Source organism: Phalangium opilio, unplaced genomic scaffold (genome assembly GCF_054372755.1).
Source record: "Phalangium opilio isolate 3A_F unplaced genomic scaffold, DU_Popi_V2 ptg000650l_1, whole genome shotgun sequence".
Taxonomy (NCBI): domain Eukaryota; kingdom Metazoa; phylum Arthropoda; class Arachnida; order Opiliones; family Phalangiidae; genus Phalangium; species Phalangium opilio.
In genome coordinates, this window is record NW_028324245.1 from 64,826 (window position 1) to 78,508 (window position 13,683).

Sequence of the window (13,683 nt, forward strand, 5' to 3'; positions counted from 1 at the left end):
GAGAGACTGTCGAGTACTTAGCTTGATATGTTTATAGGCTTTCGTGGAATATTCATCTATAATATAATCTAATCGATGTTGAAGCCTCTTGTTTGTTTTTTTTTTCTTTTTAATATTCCGAAGCTCTGTTTATCGATATATATATATTGAAACATAGTATAAAGTTTCGAAACTTACACATAATTATTCATAGGCCTATATTGAATATTATGTGAAAAACAACAGACGGTATCTAAATATTGAACTATAAAAAAGAGTTTCTGACTTTTGAAACTTTTTGAAAACGACTTTTCTTTTGAAATATTTTGGGTGAAATATTTTTGCGAAAATTTCCAGATGGCCAATTAAGTATTAATATGTTTTTCGGTTCTACGACTATGGTCTAAAGGAGGGTATTGGTTCCAGATGTTAGTTTACCCGTAATGGTCCGTGTATTGGCTCAAGTTCAAGGTTTTGTTTCTCAACTTCTCCGTGGGATGTTCTTTGGGAAATTCCGAGTGGAAAATGTAACTTCTACCTCCATTTTGATTTCCACAAGGGACACTGCTTCCGAGTTATTATGACTTGAGTGTTTTAGGGAAGACCCCTTGATACAATTATAAATCATTGTCTAAATCAGTTTCTTAATTAAATTTAAGAGATCATCTCAATCTTAACTTGAAAACAGTGACCCGGACAGTTTCAAAATGGAGATAGAAGTATAGAACATTTTCGACTCAAAATTGATTTTCCAAAGAACATACATAGATACATACATACATACACACATACATACATACATACATACATACATACATACATACATACATACATACATACATACATACATACATACATACATACATACATACATACATACATACATACATACATACATACATCCCCCCTTAATTTATCCCACCAGACTTTTCAAAAACACCCTGTATACATATTTAATGTATTTATTTGGGAACCAAATCTTTTGCCAAATTAAATAATTTCAAATTAAGAAGCAAAGTTCTTAGAAATACAGTATAAAACAAGCCCAAACACATCCTGATAAATTCAAAAACAGCAATGTCATACAAAATATTATAGATTGTAAGGAAAGAAAAGAAATAAAATTCATTTCCCCATTTCACGATTAATAACAAATATTTCGCAATCAAATTCCTAATTCTCAGTTAACTTATCAACGAATTAGAGATAAGAGTAATTTCTCGAGCATTCCACGTACGATCAAACACACTAAAAACCCAAAGTATCACATTCGCAATCGTAACAATATTGGGTGGGGAGAGTCATAATTGGTGGGCGACCTTGGGAAAGGAAGATATTCCACAATAATAATAATACGAGCATCGGAGTAGACCAAAGTTTGCGAAATAAGCAATATTATTACGAAATTGGCCCTTAATAACAATTAAGAGGCGATGGTATGATAGATTAGGATAAATTTAAGGGTCTTAAGATATGGCATGATGGGGGATAACAAAACGGATATTGAGAAATATTCTTCAGTAACTTCCAATAGTAATTACGAGATATCAAAAAAAAAAAAAAAAAAAAGCGCCCAGATGTACATTTTTCGAGACATCGTACGATTTCTGTTTACATTTTGTGCGGCTTAAATGATAAAAAAAGGACCAACCCATATTTTGAATTAGAGAGAAATAATCATCAAACATTACAAGGGTGGATATTAAATATTTCATCATCATCTATTCATTGTTTTTGTAACATCAAAGGCGGATTAAGTATACTCATTGATTACGACATTCTTTGCTAGCGTATATAGATAGATAATATTCCTAGATATCTCTTTCTCTCTCTCTTTTTCATCTCCAAATTTCAGGGACAATGTTATTGAAAAACATCCGCAATTCACGATCAAATTGAATTAAATTTAAAAACTAAAAAAGCTAGGCGTTTCTTTCAAAATAGAGTTGGGTTATTTCTGGTTTTAACCAGTTTTGGTTGACCTTAATCGAAGATTTAAATCAAATCACGCCTTGTTTAAGAATTTTTATAACCCGTAAATACGTCACGCCGTTTTCAATATTATTATTAATATTTTTAAATATTAGAATTTTTCGAAATATTTGATATTCTACTCAGAATGGCTAAGTGTTTTTAGGTGTAATAACGTGAAAATTACGATTGATAAATTAAATAAAGCTAGGCCTAAATGGGATGAAATTTATCAAATCTTGAATATTATTTATTCAAAGATTTCTTGCGCAAATGATATGACGCACGATTTAATTTCCAACTTTATCAAAAAGAAAGAAGAAATATCGTTTTTGACTTGTTATCTTGTAAAACTCGAGTTTAAAATGTTTAAAAACAATAGCACGTGGTTATGTTTCGAGTGAGAGAAAAAAAACCGCGCTTTTAATGACGCAATCAAAATTCTCTCGCTTTCCCATTCCCTAGAAAAACTAGAGAAGATACGCTGCAAAATATTGGCGCCAAAACTTCGCGGACTGATAAAAATATGAAGTTGGAATAGGTTTATTTTTTTCTTTGGGGGAGCGGGAGGAAGAGAGAAGGGACGCTATTATGTAATTCATTGCGGAGAATATGAAGGTTAAGTTACTGACGTCACTATAGGATTTAAAACTAGCAGAAGAGGTGTGTCGTATATTAATTTGTTTATAAGCTTTTGCCTATTTTGCTAAAAATGGTAAAATACCCATTAGATGTGAGATAAGCAAATTCTACTTCATTGATTTCAAAGTTTATAGAAATTTATAAGGAATAGCTAACCAAATTTTGCAAGTCATTTTGTATAAAATGACAAAATAAATGACTAGAAATCTAACCCTATCCCTAAAACAGTCTAATCTTACCTAATCTAACTAACCTATTACTGTTTATTCTTAAAAATGGCCATGTTAGGGAAGAATGAATTCTTTAAGAGTCGAAAAATAAGAATAAGATAAAGAATTATTTCAACGCGGGAAACAAAACCCTTAAGTTAACCACGTGACCTAACTTCCATAGAATAGAGGAGCGGAAGCCAAGCCTCAATATAACATACTGTAATTTCGTTGAAAACGGATGTTTAACTGATATGAATTCCAGAAATCATTATTTCCTTTTAATAAAAATTTCTTTTTTCAATGTTTTGGGGGTGGCATGGAAATTTCGTTACCCTTTTCATAAATCAATCGTTTGATAAAGCTTAAAATAGTATCTATCAACCCTAATACAATAAAGAATACTTATAACGTCATAGTGAATTTGCGTCATAAAATATGGGTATAAGATAAGGTGATTAAATAAATGTCTTAATCAGCATTATAATTAAAAATGGTTGAAACTAAAATTGACGAATATAAATATTGTGGTAAATAAAACTAAGCCACGCGTCTATCGTTTAGAGCTTTTGCTACAATACACGTACTTCGCCTGCATTCGTCTACAAAGTACATGTACGCGTAGAAATGACAGGTGTTACGGAAAAACCGGCTGAATGAATTTCATTTCTACGTCAAATATTACAGCGATTGCGTTTTTACTAACCCTCGACAAGCCCCACACCCACTCCCACTCAATACCCTTGTCATAGGGTGCTGACCCACAAGCTGGGGAAACTAACGTCATTTATATTTCCCAACTTTACTAAATGTCGTAAAGAAAAACTTACGGTTTAGTTGAATCTCTATGACATCAATATGGCGGACTTGGGGTGTATTTTCATTTGCATACAGTATTCCCGAATTTTCCGTTATAATTTTTTCCCGCCGGGTCACGAAGTTCAAGAACTTGAAAGTAACCTTAAGGTGAAGGCTAATGGAGTGTGGTTTAGTTCAGTTCAATCAAGATGCAACTTAAGGAAGGAATATCCAAAATTTAATGAACTATCTTGAGAGCCATCTAGGGGTGGGGAGAAAATTTTCGTATACCAAATTAGTATACAAAAGAAATAAAGCTAAAATAGCAAAATATTACTAAATATATCCAAAATTTCCTTTAATCATTAACAATAATACCCCAAAACGGACTATAAACACAATAATTATTATTTTATTACCTTTTTTATCTTCTAAAAATTCTTTTAAGGCTGACCACAAACCTTCGCAGACTTAACACGGTTAGTGTCGGTTACCCGCCATTTTTACTAGGTCATGACCCCGAACTCACGTCGTCTTCTTCGGATTGAAAAGTGTGTCGTTCGCGCCCAATTAGCGAGTCTCTAGAGATACTAGAGCCATCTATGAAATTAAAAATACAATATTTTACCCAGAAAGAGAATGACGTATATTTCTAGAAACCTTATACAAATTTTCGCGAAAAATTTCCCAAAAAAAATAGTGTCCGCACATCCTCCGAGTTTAATTTCTTTTGGAATTAAAACCCAAACGAATATGTCATCTTTAATATTTCGCCAAGTAAGTAATCTTTAAGAATATTCATTAAAAAATTAAGCAAATTACGTAATATTGTTTTATAGCTCTTTGATCCTACAAGTTCAACATACACCTATATTCTTGGTGATAATGACACTAAAGAAGCCATTCTAATTGACCCTGTCGAAGAACGTGTAGAGAGAGACTTACAACTAATTACGGAACTTGGCCTAAATTTAATTTACGCTGGTATAAGATTAACACCAATCTATTCAACTCCCATCTTTTAACACACATACACCCCTTTAACATTCAAAGCTAATACTCACGTTCATGCTGACCATGTTACTGGAACTGGGAAGATTAAGGAAAAGCAATCAACTTGTAAAAGCGTTATTTCAAAAGCTTCAGGAGCTAAAGCGGATGTTCATGTTGAACCTGGAGAAATTATAACAGTAGGAAATCAAGAAATAGAAGTCCGTCCTACCCCTGGACACACTGATGGTTGCGTTACTTATGTCCATCATAAAGCTGGTAAAGCTTTCACTGGAGATGCTGTTCTAATTAGAGGATGTGGTAGAACTGATTTTCAACAAGGTATTGTTTAATTAAGATTCTTTAATTAGTACAAGGGGAGATGATTAATTAAATATTAGTAAAAGGGGAGATGATTAATTAAACATTAGTAAAAGGGGAGATAATTAATTAAATATTAGTAAAAGGGGAGATGATTAATTAAATATTAGTAAAAGGGGAGATGATTAATTAAATATTAGTAAAAGGGGAGATAATTAATTAAATTTATTAAAAATAGGTTCACCAGAACGTCTTTATGAATCGGTACATTCCCAAGTATTTTCATTGCCAGATCATTACATGTTATATCCAGCTCATGATTATAAAGGTTGGTTCTACTAATTATTTTAGCTAATTAATAAATTTAAAATGAATTAAATATGATTTATTTCATCTTTCAAAGGTCAAACTGTGACCACAGTTGGAGAAGAAAAGAAATTTAACCCAAGATTATCAAAAAACAAGGAAGAATTTGTGGAAATAATGAAAAATCTAAATTTAGCCTATCCTAAGATGATTGGTAAAATAATATTCATACTTAATTAAATATTAATTAATGGTGATTATATTTTAATCTTTTAATTATAGATAAAGCCGTTCCTGCCAATATGGTTTGTGGTTATCATGATTTAATTGTTAAAAATTGATTCATTTCAATCATTTGGGACTAGAGATTCTATGGTCACTAAGTCTATTAATTAATTAATTAATTAACAATTAATTAATTAATTATTCTTGTTATATCTTTTAGATTTTAAACTATTTCTACTAGGGGTGTGCGGGTAGTGATTTTTCAATTTCGAATCGGGTTCGGGTAATCAAAAATATTGTTTTCGGGTATCGGGGCGGGTACCCGAATTTTTGTCGGGTATTCGGGTAATTAGGCTTAGCCGAAAAATGGTTGTCGGGTAATAGTCGGGTATTAAAAGTTAAGAGTTAAGACCAATAGTTATCGGGGTGGGTACCCAAATGTTTTTCGGATAATTAGGGTTAAATAAATAGATACTTCCTTCAAAAATTCCCCTTCAGTACAATATTTTTACAGTTATATCTGAATTGAAGTCAATTCTAGGTGTTACAGGGACTTGGCAATTGGGGCTTAACTCCGCCCCCAGCGCCATTATGGTATGTTTTTTTACACAATGAAAGCTATATAAGCCCCTCCTCCTGGTATGTTTTTTAGCATTAGTGGAAGGTAGCCTGACGTTTCATGACGTAGTAATGCCAAGTCCCTATTTCAACACAGAATACTGGCAAGGTATAGGTGTGTCGAGCTGTGTGCGGTGATTCTAGTCTTTCTCGAAAAGAAACTATCACCTTATGTGAACCATATTTCACCTTGAAACAGTGTTTCTGGGCATTTCGTCATTCTTAAAAATTCCGATTAATTTTAAACTGGACTGATTCCTATTTTTCTACCCGCGAATAACCCGACAACCTGTTTCGGCTTGTCACGGGTAATGGGGGGAGTATTTTTTACTACCCGAGTAGTTTCGAATTGTTGGAAAAGTCATTGTCGGGTATCGGGGCGGGTACCCGACCCGATACCCGAACGGGTAATCTTCGGGTATCGGGTACCCGCACACCCCTAATTTCTACATTAAAATATAACTTTAAGGTAAAAGAATGAATTGATACTTTGGAAATGATTTTTATTTTTTCTTTCTTTAATTATGTGATAATAAAAAATAAAATGAAAATAAATCACTAAGTGTGATAGTGAGTGAATATTTATGATTTCACAATAATTGAATTGAATTGAATTGAATTGAATTCCTAACCAAATCCAAACAGAGAAATAAGTCACATCATGAAAAGAATATAATAGACAATGAAGTTGTTTTCAATCTTCTTAAAATCTCCCTGGTCTTTCATCCCTGATCTCCCTCTCTTTCTTATCCTTACTCCTGCTCCTAGAAGCTCTACGTTCCCTGCTTCTTGACCGTGATCCACGTGGTGGGGCTCTTCCCCCACTTCTGCTTCTTCTACGTCTTTCCCTGCTCCTGGATCTCTTACGTTCCCTGCTTCTTGATCTTGAAACTGTTCTTGACCTAAAAAAGTAGATCAAAACAAAATATGGTCAAAAAAAAATCCCCTAGTTTAATTTTTATTGAACTTTAACCTTCTGCGTCTTCTTCTGCCATATAACTCTCTTCTCAACTCTCTTGAAATTGGTTTCAAATGCATGAAGTTACAAAATCCACTACGAGTGCATTCTCTATAATATAAACAAGGTTAAAGAGTTAACTTGGAGTTCATAATAATAAATGAACTCGTTAGTTGATTGATAATTACCCCATTTCATATTGCCTGCAACAAGCTTCACGAAAATCAGTTACTGGGGAAAGTTCAGCGTAAACTGGGCGTCCAGAAAACCACCGATTGTTCAAATCAGCCACTGCTTTTTCAGCATCTTCCTCTCTTCTAAATTTTACATAGACATTTCCAACTAAATGATCGCCCAAATTATCGCAAACATTCATTTCTTCAATCTCTCCATACTTAAAAAGGGTTAATGAATAATTTTAATACTTATTTTAAGCGAGAAATAATAAAACTGAGCCTTACTTTATCTTCCAACTCAACAAAGACATCTTCAAAGAAGTTGTCAAAGTGTTCTTGCATTTCTTCCTCACTGACATTTCCAGCGGTGGACAGACACATGACTACTGAAATTTCAAAAAAAGTATTATGTTCTCTAGATATGGCGGTCTGTCCGCGAGTTAGTTTTTAATTTATATTTTATTACAGTGCGAACCATCGGCAGATTGTGCTGAATTTTGAGGGTTGTGGTAGAGGTTTTGAAGTAGAACCGTCTAAAAATGAGAAAATTATGTTAAATTGCTGTTAAGACCTTAAAAGCTACAGAAATGCGTTACCTGGCTAAAAGTTGGCTTGTTATGAATCCTGGAACATCGATCTCCATGACGGCAGGCTCCGATTTTGAAGTAAAACGAACAGTTGACTCTTAAAAATTAATTAGAGACCATTTAAATTATTATTTTAGGTACGTTAAGCCTTGGTCTTCATTCAGAAGCAAAAAGTAACTTGTGTCTTAAACCTGAACACAGTGTAACTATACAAACTAATATGAATTTACGCTTGCAACACTTAGTAATCATTCAAAATAATAATAAATTAACATTAAATTAAACTTACTTGTCCTTTTCTGTACCGAAAATCGAGGCTAGATACTCGGCCATCTTTGTTTCCCGAAATGAGCCGCCTTGTTGTTCTTGTGAAGAACAGAAGAAGCCTCCGGTGGGTTGCCATTGAATATTCCATGGAGTAATTTTACTGTAGTGGCATTAATATCTTCTTAAAAATTTCACATAACAGCTACGTCTCTTCAAATATTACTCCATGGTGGAAAATAACTAGCAGCCAATGGAAAACGGTATTAGGAACAAAAACCAAGAAACAGAAACCAATCAAATTACTCGTTGCAGTTCTTGAGCTTCCCGCCAAATTTAAAACAACTGTTCGCGCATAATTTTGACCAAGTCTTAAGTTAAAACTACGCAAAAACGCTAGAAACCAAATAAAAATTAACCTCTTTTTTATTTAAGTAGTGGATTATATTTCCATACAATGATTGCGAAATCGCTTTTTAAAATTTCTAACTAATTCTTTTAATTACGATTTCGACAATCTTCTGTGACTATTAAATGATTCTTTTATACACAGAGCATGTTTTACCAGTAATATATTACATATTTAAACCAATTAAATTGCCCCGACGGGTATTTATGACCGTATTTCTTACACATCCAAACTGAAAATGATTATGATAGGTATTTAGTAAAGTTAATAAAGATAATTATGGTCGAAATGAGTCTGACGGACTGAAAGTTTATCTTTTACGACCTTCAAAAAAAAGCTATAAATAATCCATATGAAAATTATCTATAATTAATCTTGGTCCCCAAAAATTTATATTAGCCTTTAAAAAAACCAAACATATTTAATCCACCTTATTCCAAGGCTTACGGTGTTTAATGAAACGTTTCAACTATGAAGCAGACGACGCATCATTACAGGCAGATCCATAGATATAGTAAAACTATAAAGGGTCTAGATCCACTTCGCTGGCTTAGGCTTAACGAAAAAACGCGGAAGGGGCAACGAGCAGACAGCCGCTATTTTCTGGGGGTAGCCGTATAAAACGCCATCTATCGGGGACAAATTAGCGGCCAAAATTGGAACTATCATAAGGATGAGTGGCACTCTATGTTAACTCCCTATAGGGCATAATAAGTCAAACCCTCGGAGATGCCATTACTCCATTTTATACGAGCTAAGAGCGGAAAAACGTATTTTATAAATTTTACACCTGTAAAATCTTTTAAAAAACACTTGGAACTTGTATTTCTACTTACTTTCGAGGAAATACCACCGTTTTCTGGAGGTAAGAGTCTTTTTTTATACATTTATTAGTAATAAAAACATTAAGGCGAGCTAAGCCTTGGTCTTGTAAAACACGGCAGATTAGTGATTTTGAAAACGACGCTAATCCTCGCGCTAATCACTAATCTGCCGTGTTTTACAAGACCAAGGCTTAGCTCGCCTTAATGTTTTTATTACTAATAAATGTATAAAAAAAGACTCTTACCTCCAGAAAACGGTGGTATTTCCTCGAAAGTAAGTAGAAATACAAGTTCCAAGTGTTTTTTAAAAGATTTTACAGGTGTAAAATTTATAAAATACGTTTTTCCGCTCTTAGCTCGTATAAAATGGAGTAATGGCATCTCCGAGGGTTTGACTTATTATGCCCTATAGGGGGTTAACATAGAGTGCCACTACTCTAAGCTCATCCTTTAATTTAGTTTCGAAAGTTCCCGATAGATGGCGTTTTATACGGCTACCCCCAGAAAATAGCGGCTGTCTGCTCGTTGCCCCTTCCGCGTCGACCTCCCATTGAATTGTGTATCTACCCTTTTAATATATCTATGGGCAGATCTGTCAGTTAAGCCTTGGTACACGCATCGGGATTCGGGAATAAGGCGGATATTTATATATTTATATAAAATACCAATCCAAACTACTATTCATGTATTCCAGAACAATATCGTTTGTTTATCCAACACATCATACATGTGCAATATTATTTACAACTAATTTGTTCAAGAAAAAGGCAAATAACTGGTATTTAGGCCTATGTATTTAAATATAGTTGGAATGCTCTTTATGCTTCATGAATTATTTATGATAATTTATCATATTTAAATAAAGAAATAACTGAATAACTATAAAAAAAAACCGAGAAATTTTGATTTGAAATGTTCGAGAAAAGAAACCCCTTTACATGTATTTGTTTAAAAAATAGTGTGTGTGAATTGCTGAAGTATTAAATATACAAATTAGCCTTATTCCTGATCAGCGCCACCTACCCATAGCGGCGACTTTGAGAACTACTGTAAGCGGCAAGCCAATCAGATGTCGCTAAAATCTGGTGACGTCACTGACTGGCACTCTCGGGTCTTACCAAAAATGACGTCACCAGATTTTAGCGACATCTGATTGGCTTGCCGCTTACAGTAGTTCTCAAAGTCACCGCTATGGGTAGATGGCGTTGATCAGGAATAAGGCTAATTGAAAGAGTTTTTCAATTTTCACGAACTCGTATTGGCTAAAACGAGGGCTTGATTTAAATCAATCATGTAGGGTACCATAGCAGTTCCACTCGTGACGTTATTGGGGTTAATCTTACCATCACTACACCCACTAACCAATCTTTTTAATTCTTCGGCACTGTAACCTAACAAACTCTTCAAATCACACACAAATTTATAGACAAAACGTTTCCCATGAACCTATAAAAGAGTTTAAAAGAAATTAATTAAATCTAACCAATCTATATGTTTGCGGAAACCATTACTTTGGCTATCATATCACCGTCGTAATAGTAACGTAATGCCCTACTAAGTTTTTCATAATTCATAGTGGGTTTATTTTTCCGTTGTCCCCATAGCTGCGCCACCATCTCGGGGTTATTTAATTTAAATTCCCCCTCGACTCCTATCCACTGAATATAATCTCGACATTGGAAATCCGTCAACATTTCCAATAAAAATTGCCAAAGCTGTATTTGACCATTGTTTCCTGTTAAAGAGAGAAGGAAATAACATATGGTTAAAAAGTTTCAAATATATATAATGAATGACCAAGGCTTATTCCCGACGACGAGATTCGTTAAGCCTTGGCGCGTGCATCGGGAATAAGTTGATGGTATAATAAGCGGACCACTTCTATTTCCAGGGCATCCCTCATACGCTACTCTCGGAGAAGATTGCCTCTGACTTTTGGACTTTCCTCTGGCTTGCATGCTCATACTTTTAGTTACTATCGTGTAGATTTGATTTACTTGTTGCGTAATGGACGGTTGTTGTACAACAGCTAAAAAGAACGAACCAACCCAAATATATCCAGTAACAGCCAGCTTGTCTTCCTAAAGAAATACTTACCAACTATTTGGCACTTTCTCAAGAGTTCTAAATGAGTCCAAAAGAGATCATTGGGATCATAGGGCACTTTTTTTGTGAAGTCACCGTGAGAAAGGTCGCATAATTCCTTTCCAGTTATATCCCAATCTGATAACGTGATTCCCTGTAGGTTAAAATGGTTAAAGGCCCATTGTATCCAATGTCGAACGTGAGATGGTTTCCATTCACTCGGTTCTATATTCAATAAATTAACCATAAATAATTAAATATATTACAGATAAAACTGAATTGAACGTATCGCAACAAAATTTATACCAGCGGGAATTTTCAATTTCTCTTGTTTTTCCCGAAATTCGGGTGAAGCCACCCATCTTGTTACTTGCTCCTCTTCTTCAGTAGGAGCAACAACTTTACGTATAACTGCTGGTTGACCAATTTCCTGCGTTGTTTCAGCTTCAACTTCCGGTGTTACGGTGACAATTTCTTCAGCAGGTTTTAACACGTCAACTATATTTATTTTCTTCACAACTTTTAAGTATAAAATCAAAGTTTAAACTACTACTACTACACTTTGTACAAGTTTGACGACTTACAATCTTTCTCAGTTATTTCTACATTAACTTGAACTAGTCCTTCCCCTTGGACACATTGATTAACAAGATTTTTTGATGCATCCAGCTTAATTTTAATTATTAAACAGTTTAACGAGTCGGTCAATTAATCAATTACTTAAGGCAATGAGGTAAAACTGACCACTTGAGCATCTTGTAAATAAAAGTCATAATCTATCAAGGAGAACCCTACTCTTTGCTCCAAAAGAGATCTTAATGTTGTTAATGGCTCAGTTATGTCCATGTGTTGAGCAATAATTCCCGATTCCATATCACAGCTATGGAAAAACGTCAATGTTGAAGTTGAAGTTAAATCTTCCGTTGACGGGTTTTTTTTTGGTAGATTATTACCTGTCATTGGGTAAGCCATCCTCATCCTCATCATCACAAGCCATGGAGGATTCTCCCATCTCAGAGTCATTTTGAATTTGTATTATATGATTCCTTTCGGAATCCTCTACTATCATAGACTCAGATTCATGGGGTAATATTTCCTTCAATGTTAATGTAGCTAAATTTGTCTCTGAGAAACTTGATGAGGCTGTTTTGGTTTTTTTACTGTGATTTATTGAGCGATTGGCTGAAGCCACCGCTGACCCAGCTGCCCGTTTCATCTAGTAACTTTAATCCCCTTTAGGATTTTACAATTAATTAATTTAATTAATTGATGTAAGATTATAATCCAAAACTATCTTTATACTTCAACATACATCATATTAGAATTGGAATATAAGTATATAGGCCTAATTACAGATATATATACACGTTAATTATGTTAATTATATAATCATACATAACTAATTAACCCCAGTTCGGTCTTATTTCAAGGCCATCCCAAGCCCCGGCCCTGAAACTAAAACGCCTAAGGCACATATTTGGGTTCCAGCCTTTTAATTGCGTTTAAAATGTATAATATGCAATGAATTATCATTTTAATGATAAAATACACTCTATTTTCATTCATAATTGCTGTTATTGACTTAAAGATATAATGGATATCTTATTTAAATTATTTTTATTTATCAAAAGATTGAAATCGGAAAAATAAAGATGTCGGATTTTAATAATTTTTGGGCGAGAGGAAGTTGGAAAATAAAGCCGCCATTAGACCCACTTCCGGATGTGACGCGCGTAAATAGGCCTACATCTGGCTTTAGGCGTGTACGCTTACTTGGTAGCTTTAAAAGCGCATAAATTACTCCTATTTACCAGCTGTAAGAGATAATTAAAGTAAAATTAAGTAGCTTACCTCGGGTCAAAGAAAAGGGATAAAATTACCGCGATAAAATTAAAATTAAAAATGGCAGGAAGTTGCAGACAGGAGGAAATGGCTTAGGCTCTCTAGGACCATCACGCAGCAACGATACGTAAAAAGATGGACAAGCATCTACACTCGACTATAGAATAAAACGTAATAGCTTTCTATAGCCGCTTAGAAAACGTTACTAGTCTCTCTTCACTATTTAGTCTATTGAATCATGTGACCGGATTTTGCGGAATGTGAACCTCCCGACTGAACGAGTGTCGTTCAGAACAGCAAACCTAAAAATAACCGCTTTAGAAAATATATTGCACCGTATTCTCTGTTAAAGTGTACTGAACGCGCTTCTACTTGGGTGGGTAGTCACCATTGAGTTCTAATATATTTATTAAACCTAGAGTCACAACGTGAGATCTCGAGATCGACGTTTCGCAGTACACCTTTTGTCGAGCATGTAT

General features: G+C 34.2%; 3 protein-coding genes across 7 annotated transcripts; 1 reads left to right on the plus strand and 2 right to left on the minus strand.

The window, feature by feature from the left end:
* Positions 1-4,161: 4,161 nt before the first annotated feature.
* LOC149588378 (uncharacterized) lies at positions 4,162-6,634 on the plus strand. The gene is made up of 6 exons (XM_089862604.1): positions 4,162-4,376; positions 4,439-4,583; positions 4,653-4,931; positions 5,149-5,238; positions 5,314-5,430; positions 5,499-6,634. Exons 1-6 carry the CDS (start codon positions 4,239-4,241, stop codon positions 5,555-5,557), a joined length of 828 nt encoding a protein of 275 aa, XP_089718730.1. The 5' UTR covers positions 4,162-4,238; the 3' UTR covers positions 5,558-6,634.
* U2af38 (U2 small nuclear riboprotein auxiliary factor 38) lies at positions 6,546-8,205 on the minus strand. 4 transcript variants are annotated; one of them, XM_089862608.1, is made up of 7 exons: positions 8,070-8,205; positions 7,790-7,877; positions 7,669-7,726; positions 7,479-7,576; positions 7,206-7,411; positions 7,033-7,128; positions 6,546-6,961 (listed from the first exon to the last, which is right to left on the minus strand). In XM_089862608.1, the coding sequence occupies exons 1-7, from the start codon at positions 8,111-8,113 to the stop codon at positions 6,763-6,765; spliced, it is 789 nt and encodes a 262-aa protein (XP_089718734.1). In that variant the 5' UTR covers positions 8,114-8,205; the 3' UTR covers positions 6,546-6,762. The 4 variants fall into 4 exon arrangements, with proteins under 4 accessions (XP_089718734.1, XP_089718733.1, XP_089718732.1 ...); XM_089862607.1 differs by having other exon boundaries at positions 7,479-7,579; XM_089862606.1 differs by having other exon boundaries at positions 7,660-7,726.
* Positions 8,206-8,452: 247 nt separating this feature from the next.
* Ets97D (DNA-binding protein Ets97D) lies at positions 8,453-13,350 on the minus strand. 2 transcript variants are annotated; one of them, XM_089862602.1, is made up of 9 exons: positions 13,214-13,350; positions 12,316-12,595; positions 12,107-12,242; positions 11,947-12,031; positions 11,669-11,881; positions 11,375-11,587; positions 11,154-11,306; positions 10,789-11,012; positions 8,453-10,723 (listed from the first exon to the last, which is right to left on the minus strand). In XM_089862602.1, exons 2-9 carry the CDS (start codon positions 12,576-12,578, stop codon positions 10,523-10,525), a joined length of 1,488 nt encoding a protein of 495 aa, XP_089718728.1. In that variant the 5' UTR covers positions 12,579-12,595; positions 13,214-13,350; the 3' UTR covers positions 8,453-10,522. The 2 variants fall into 2 exon arrangements, with proteins under 2 accessions (XP_089718728.1, XP_089718729.1); XM_089862603.1 differs by lacking the exon at positions 13,214-13,350 and adding an exon at positions 13,136-13,154.
* Positions 13,351-13,683: the final 333 nt, after the last annotated feature.

Excerpts from the sequence above, each read along its gene's own strand:
- LOC149588378 (XM_089862604.1), top strand. The coding sequence starts at position 4,239 with ATGACGTATATTTCTAGAAACCTTATACAAATTTTCGCGAAAAATTTC. Across the intron at positions 4,377-4,438 it reads CATCTTTAATATTTCGCCAA|CTCTTTGATCCTACAAGTTC; the intron begins GTAAGTAATCTT and ends ATTGTTTTATAG. Across the intron at positions 4,932-5,148 it reads TAGAACTGATTTTCAACAAG|GTTCACCAGAACGTCTTTAT; the intron begins GTATTGTTTAAT and ends TATTAAAAATAG.
- U2af38 (XM_089862605.1), bottom strand. The coding sequence starts at position 8,113 with ATGGCCGAGTATCTAGCCTCGATTTTCGGTACAGAAAAGGACAA. Across the intron at positions 7,727-7,789 it reads ACAAGCCAACTTTTAGCCAG|ACGGTTCTACTTCAAAACCT; the intron begins GTAACGCATTTC and ends TCTCATTTTTAG. Across the intron at positions 7,412-7,478 it reads TTGTTGAGTTGGAAGATAAA|TATGGAGAGATTGAAGAAAT; the intron begins GTAAGGCTCAGT and ends ACCCTTTTTAAG.
- Ets97D (XM_089862602.1), bottom strand. The coding sequence starts at position 12,578 with ATGAAACGGGCAGCTGGGTCAGCGGTGGCTTCAGCCAATCGCTCAATA. Across the intron at positions 12,243-12,315 it reads GATGGCTTACCCAATGACAG|CTGTGATATGGAATCGGGAA; the intron begins GTAATAATCTAC and ends GTTTTTCCATAG. Across the intron at positions 11,588-11,668 it reads GAAATTGAAAATTCCCGCTG|AACCGAGTGAATGGAAACCA; the intron begins GTATAAATTTTG and ends TATTGAATATAG.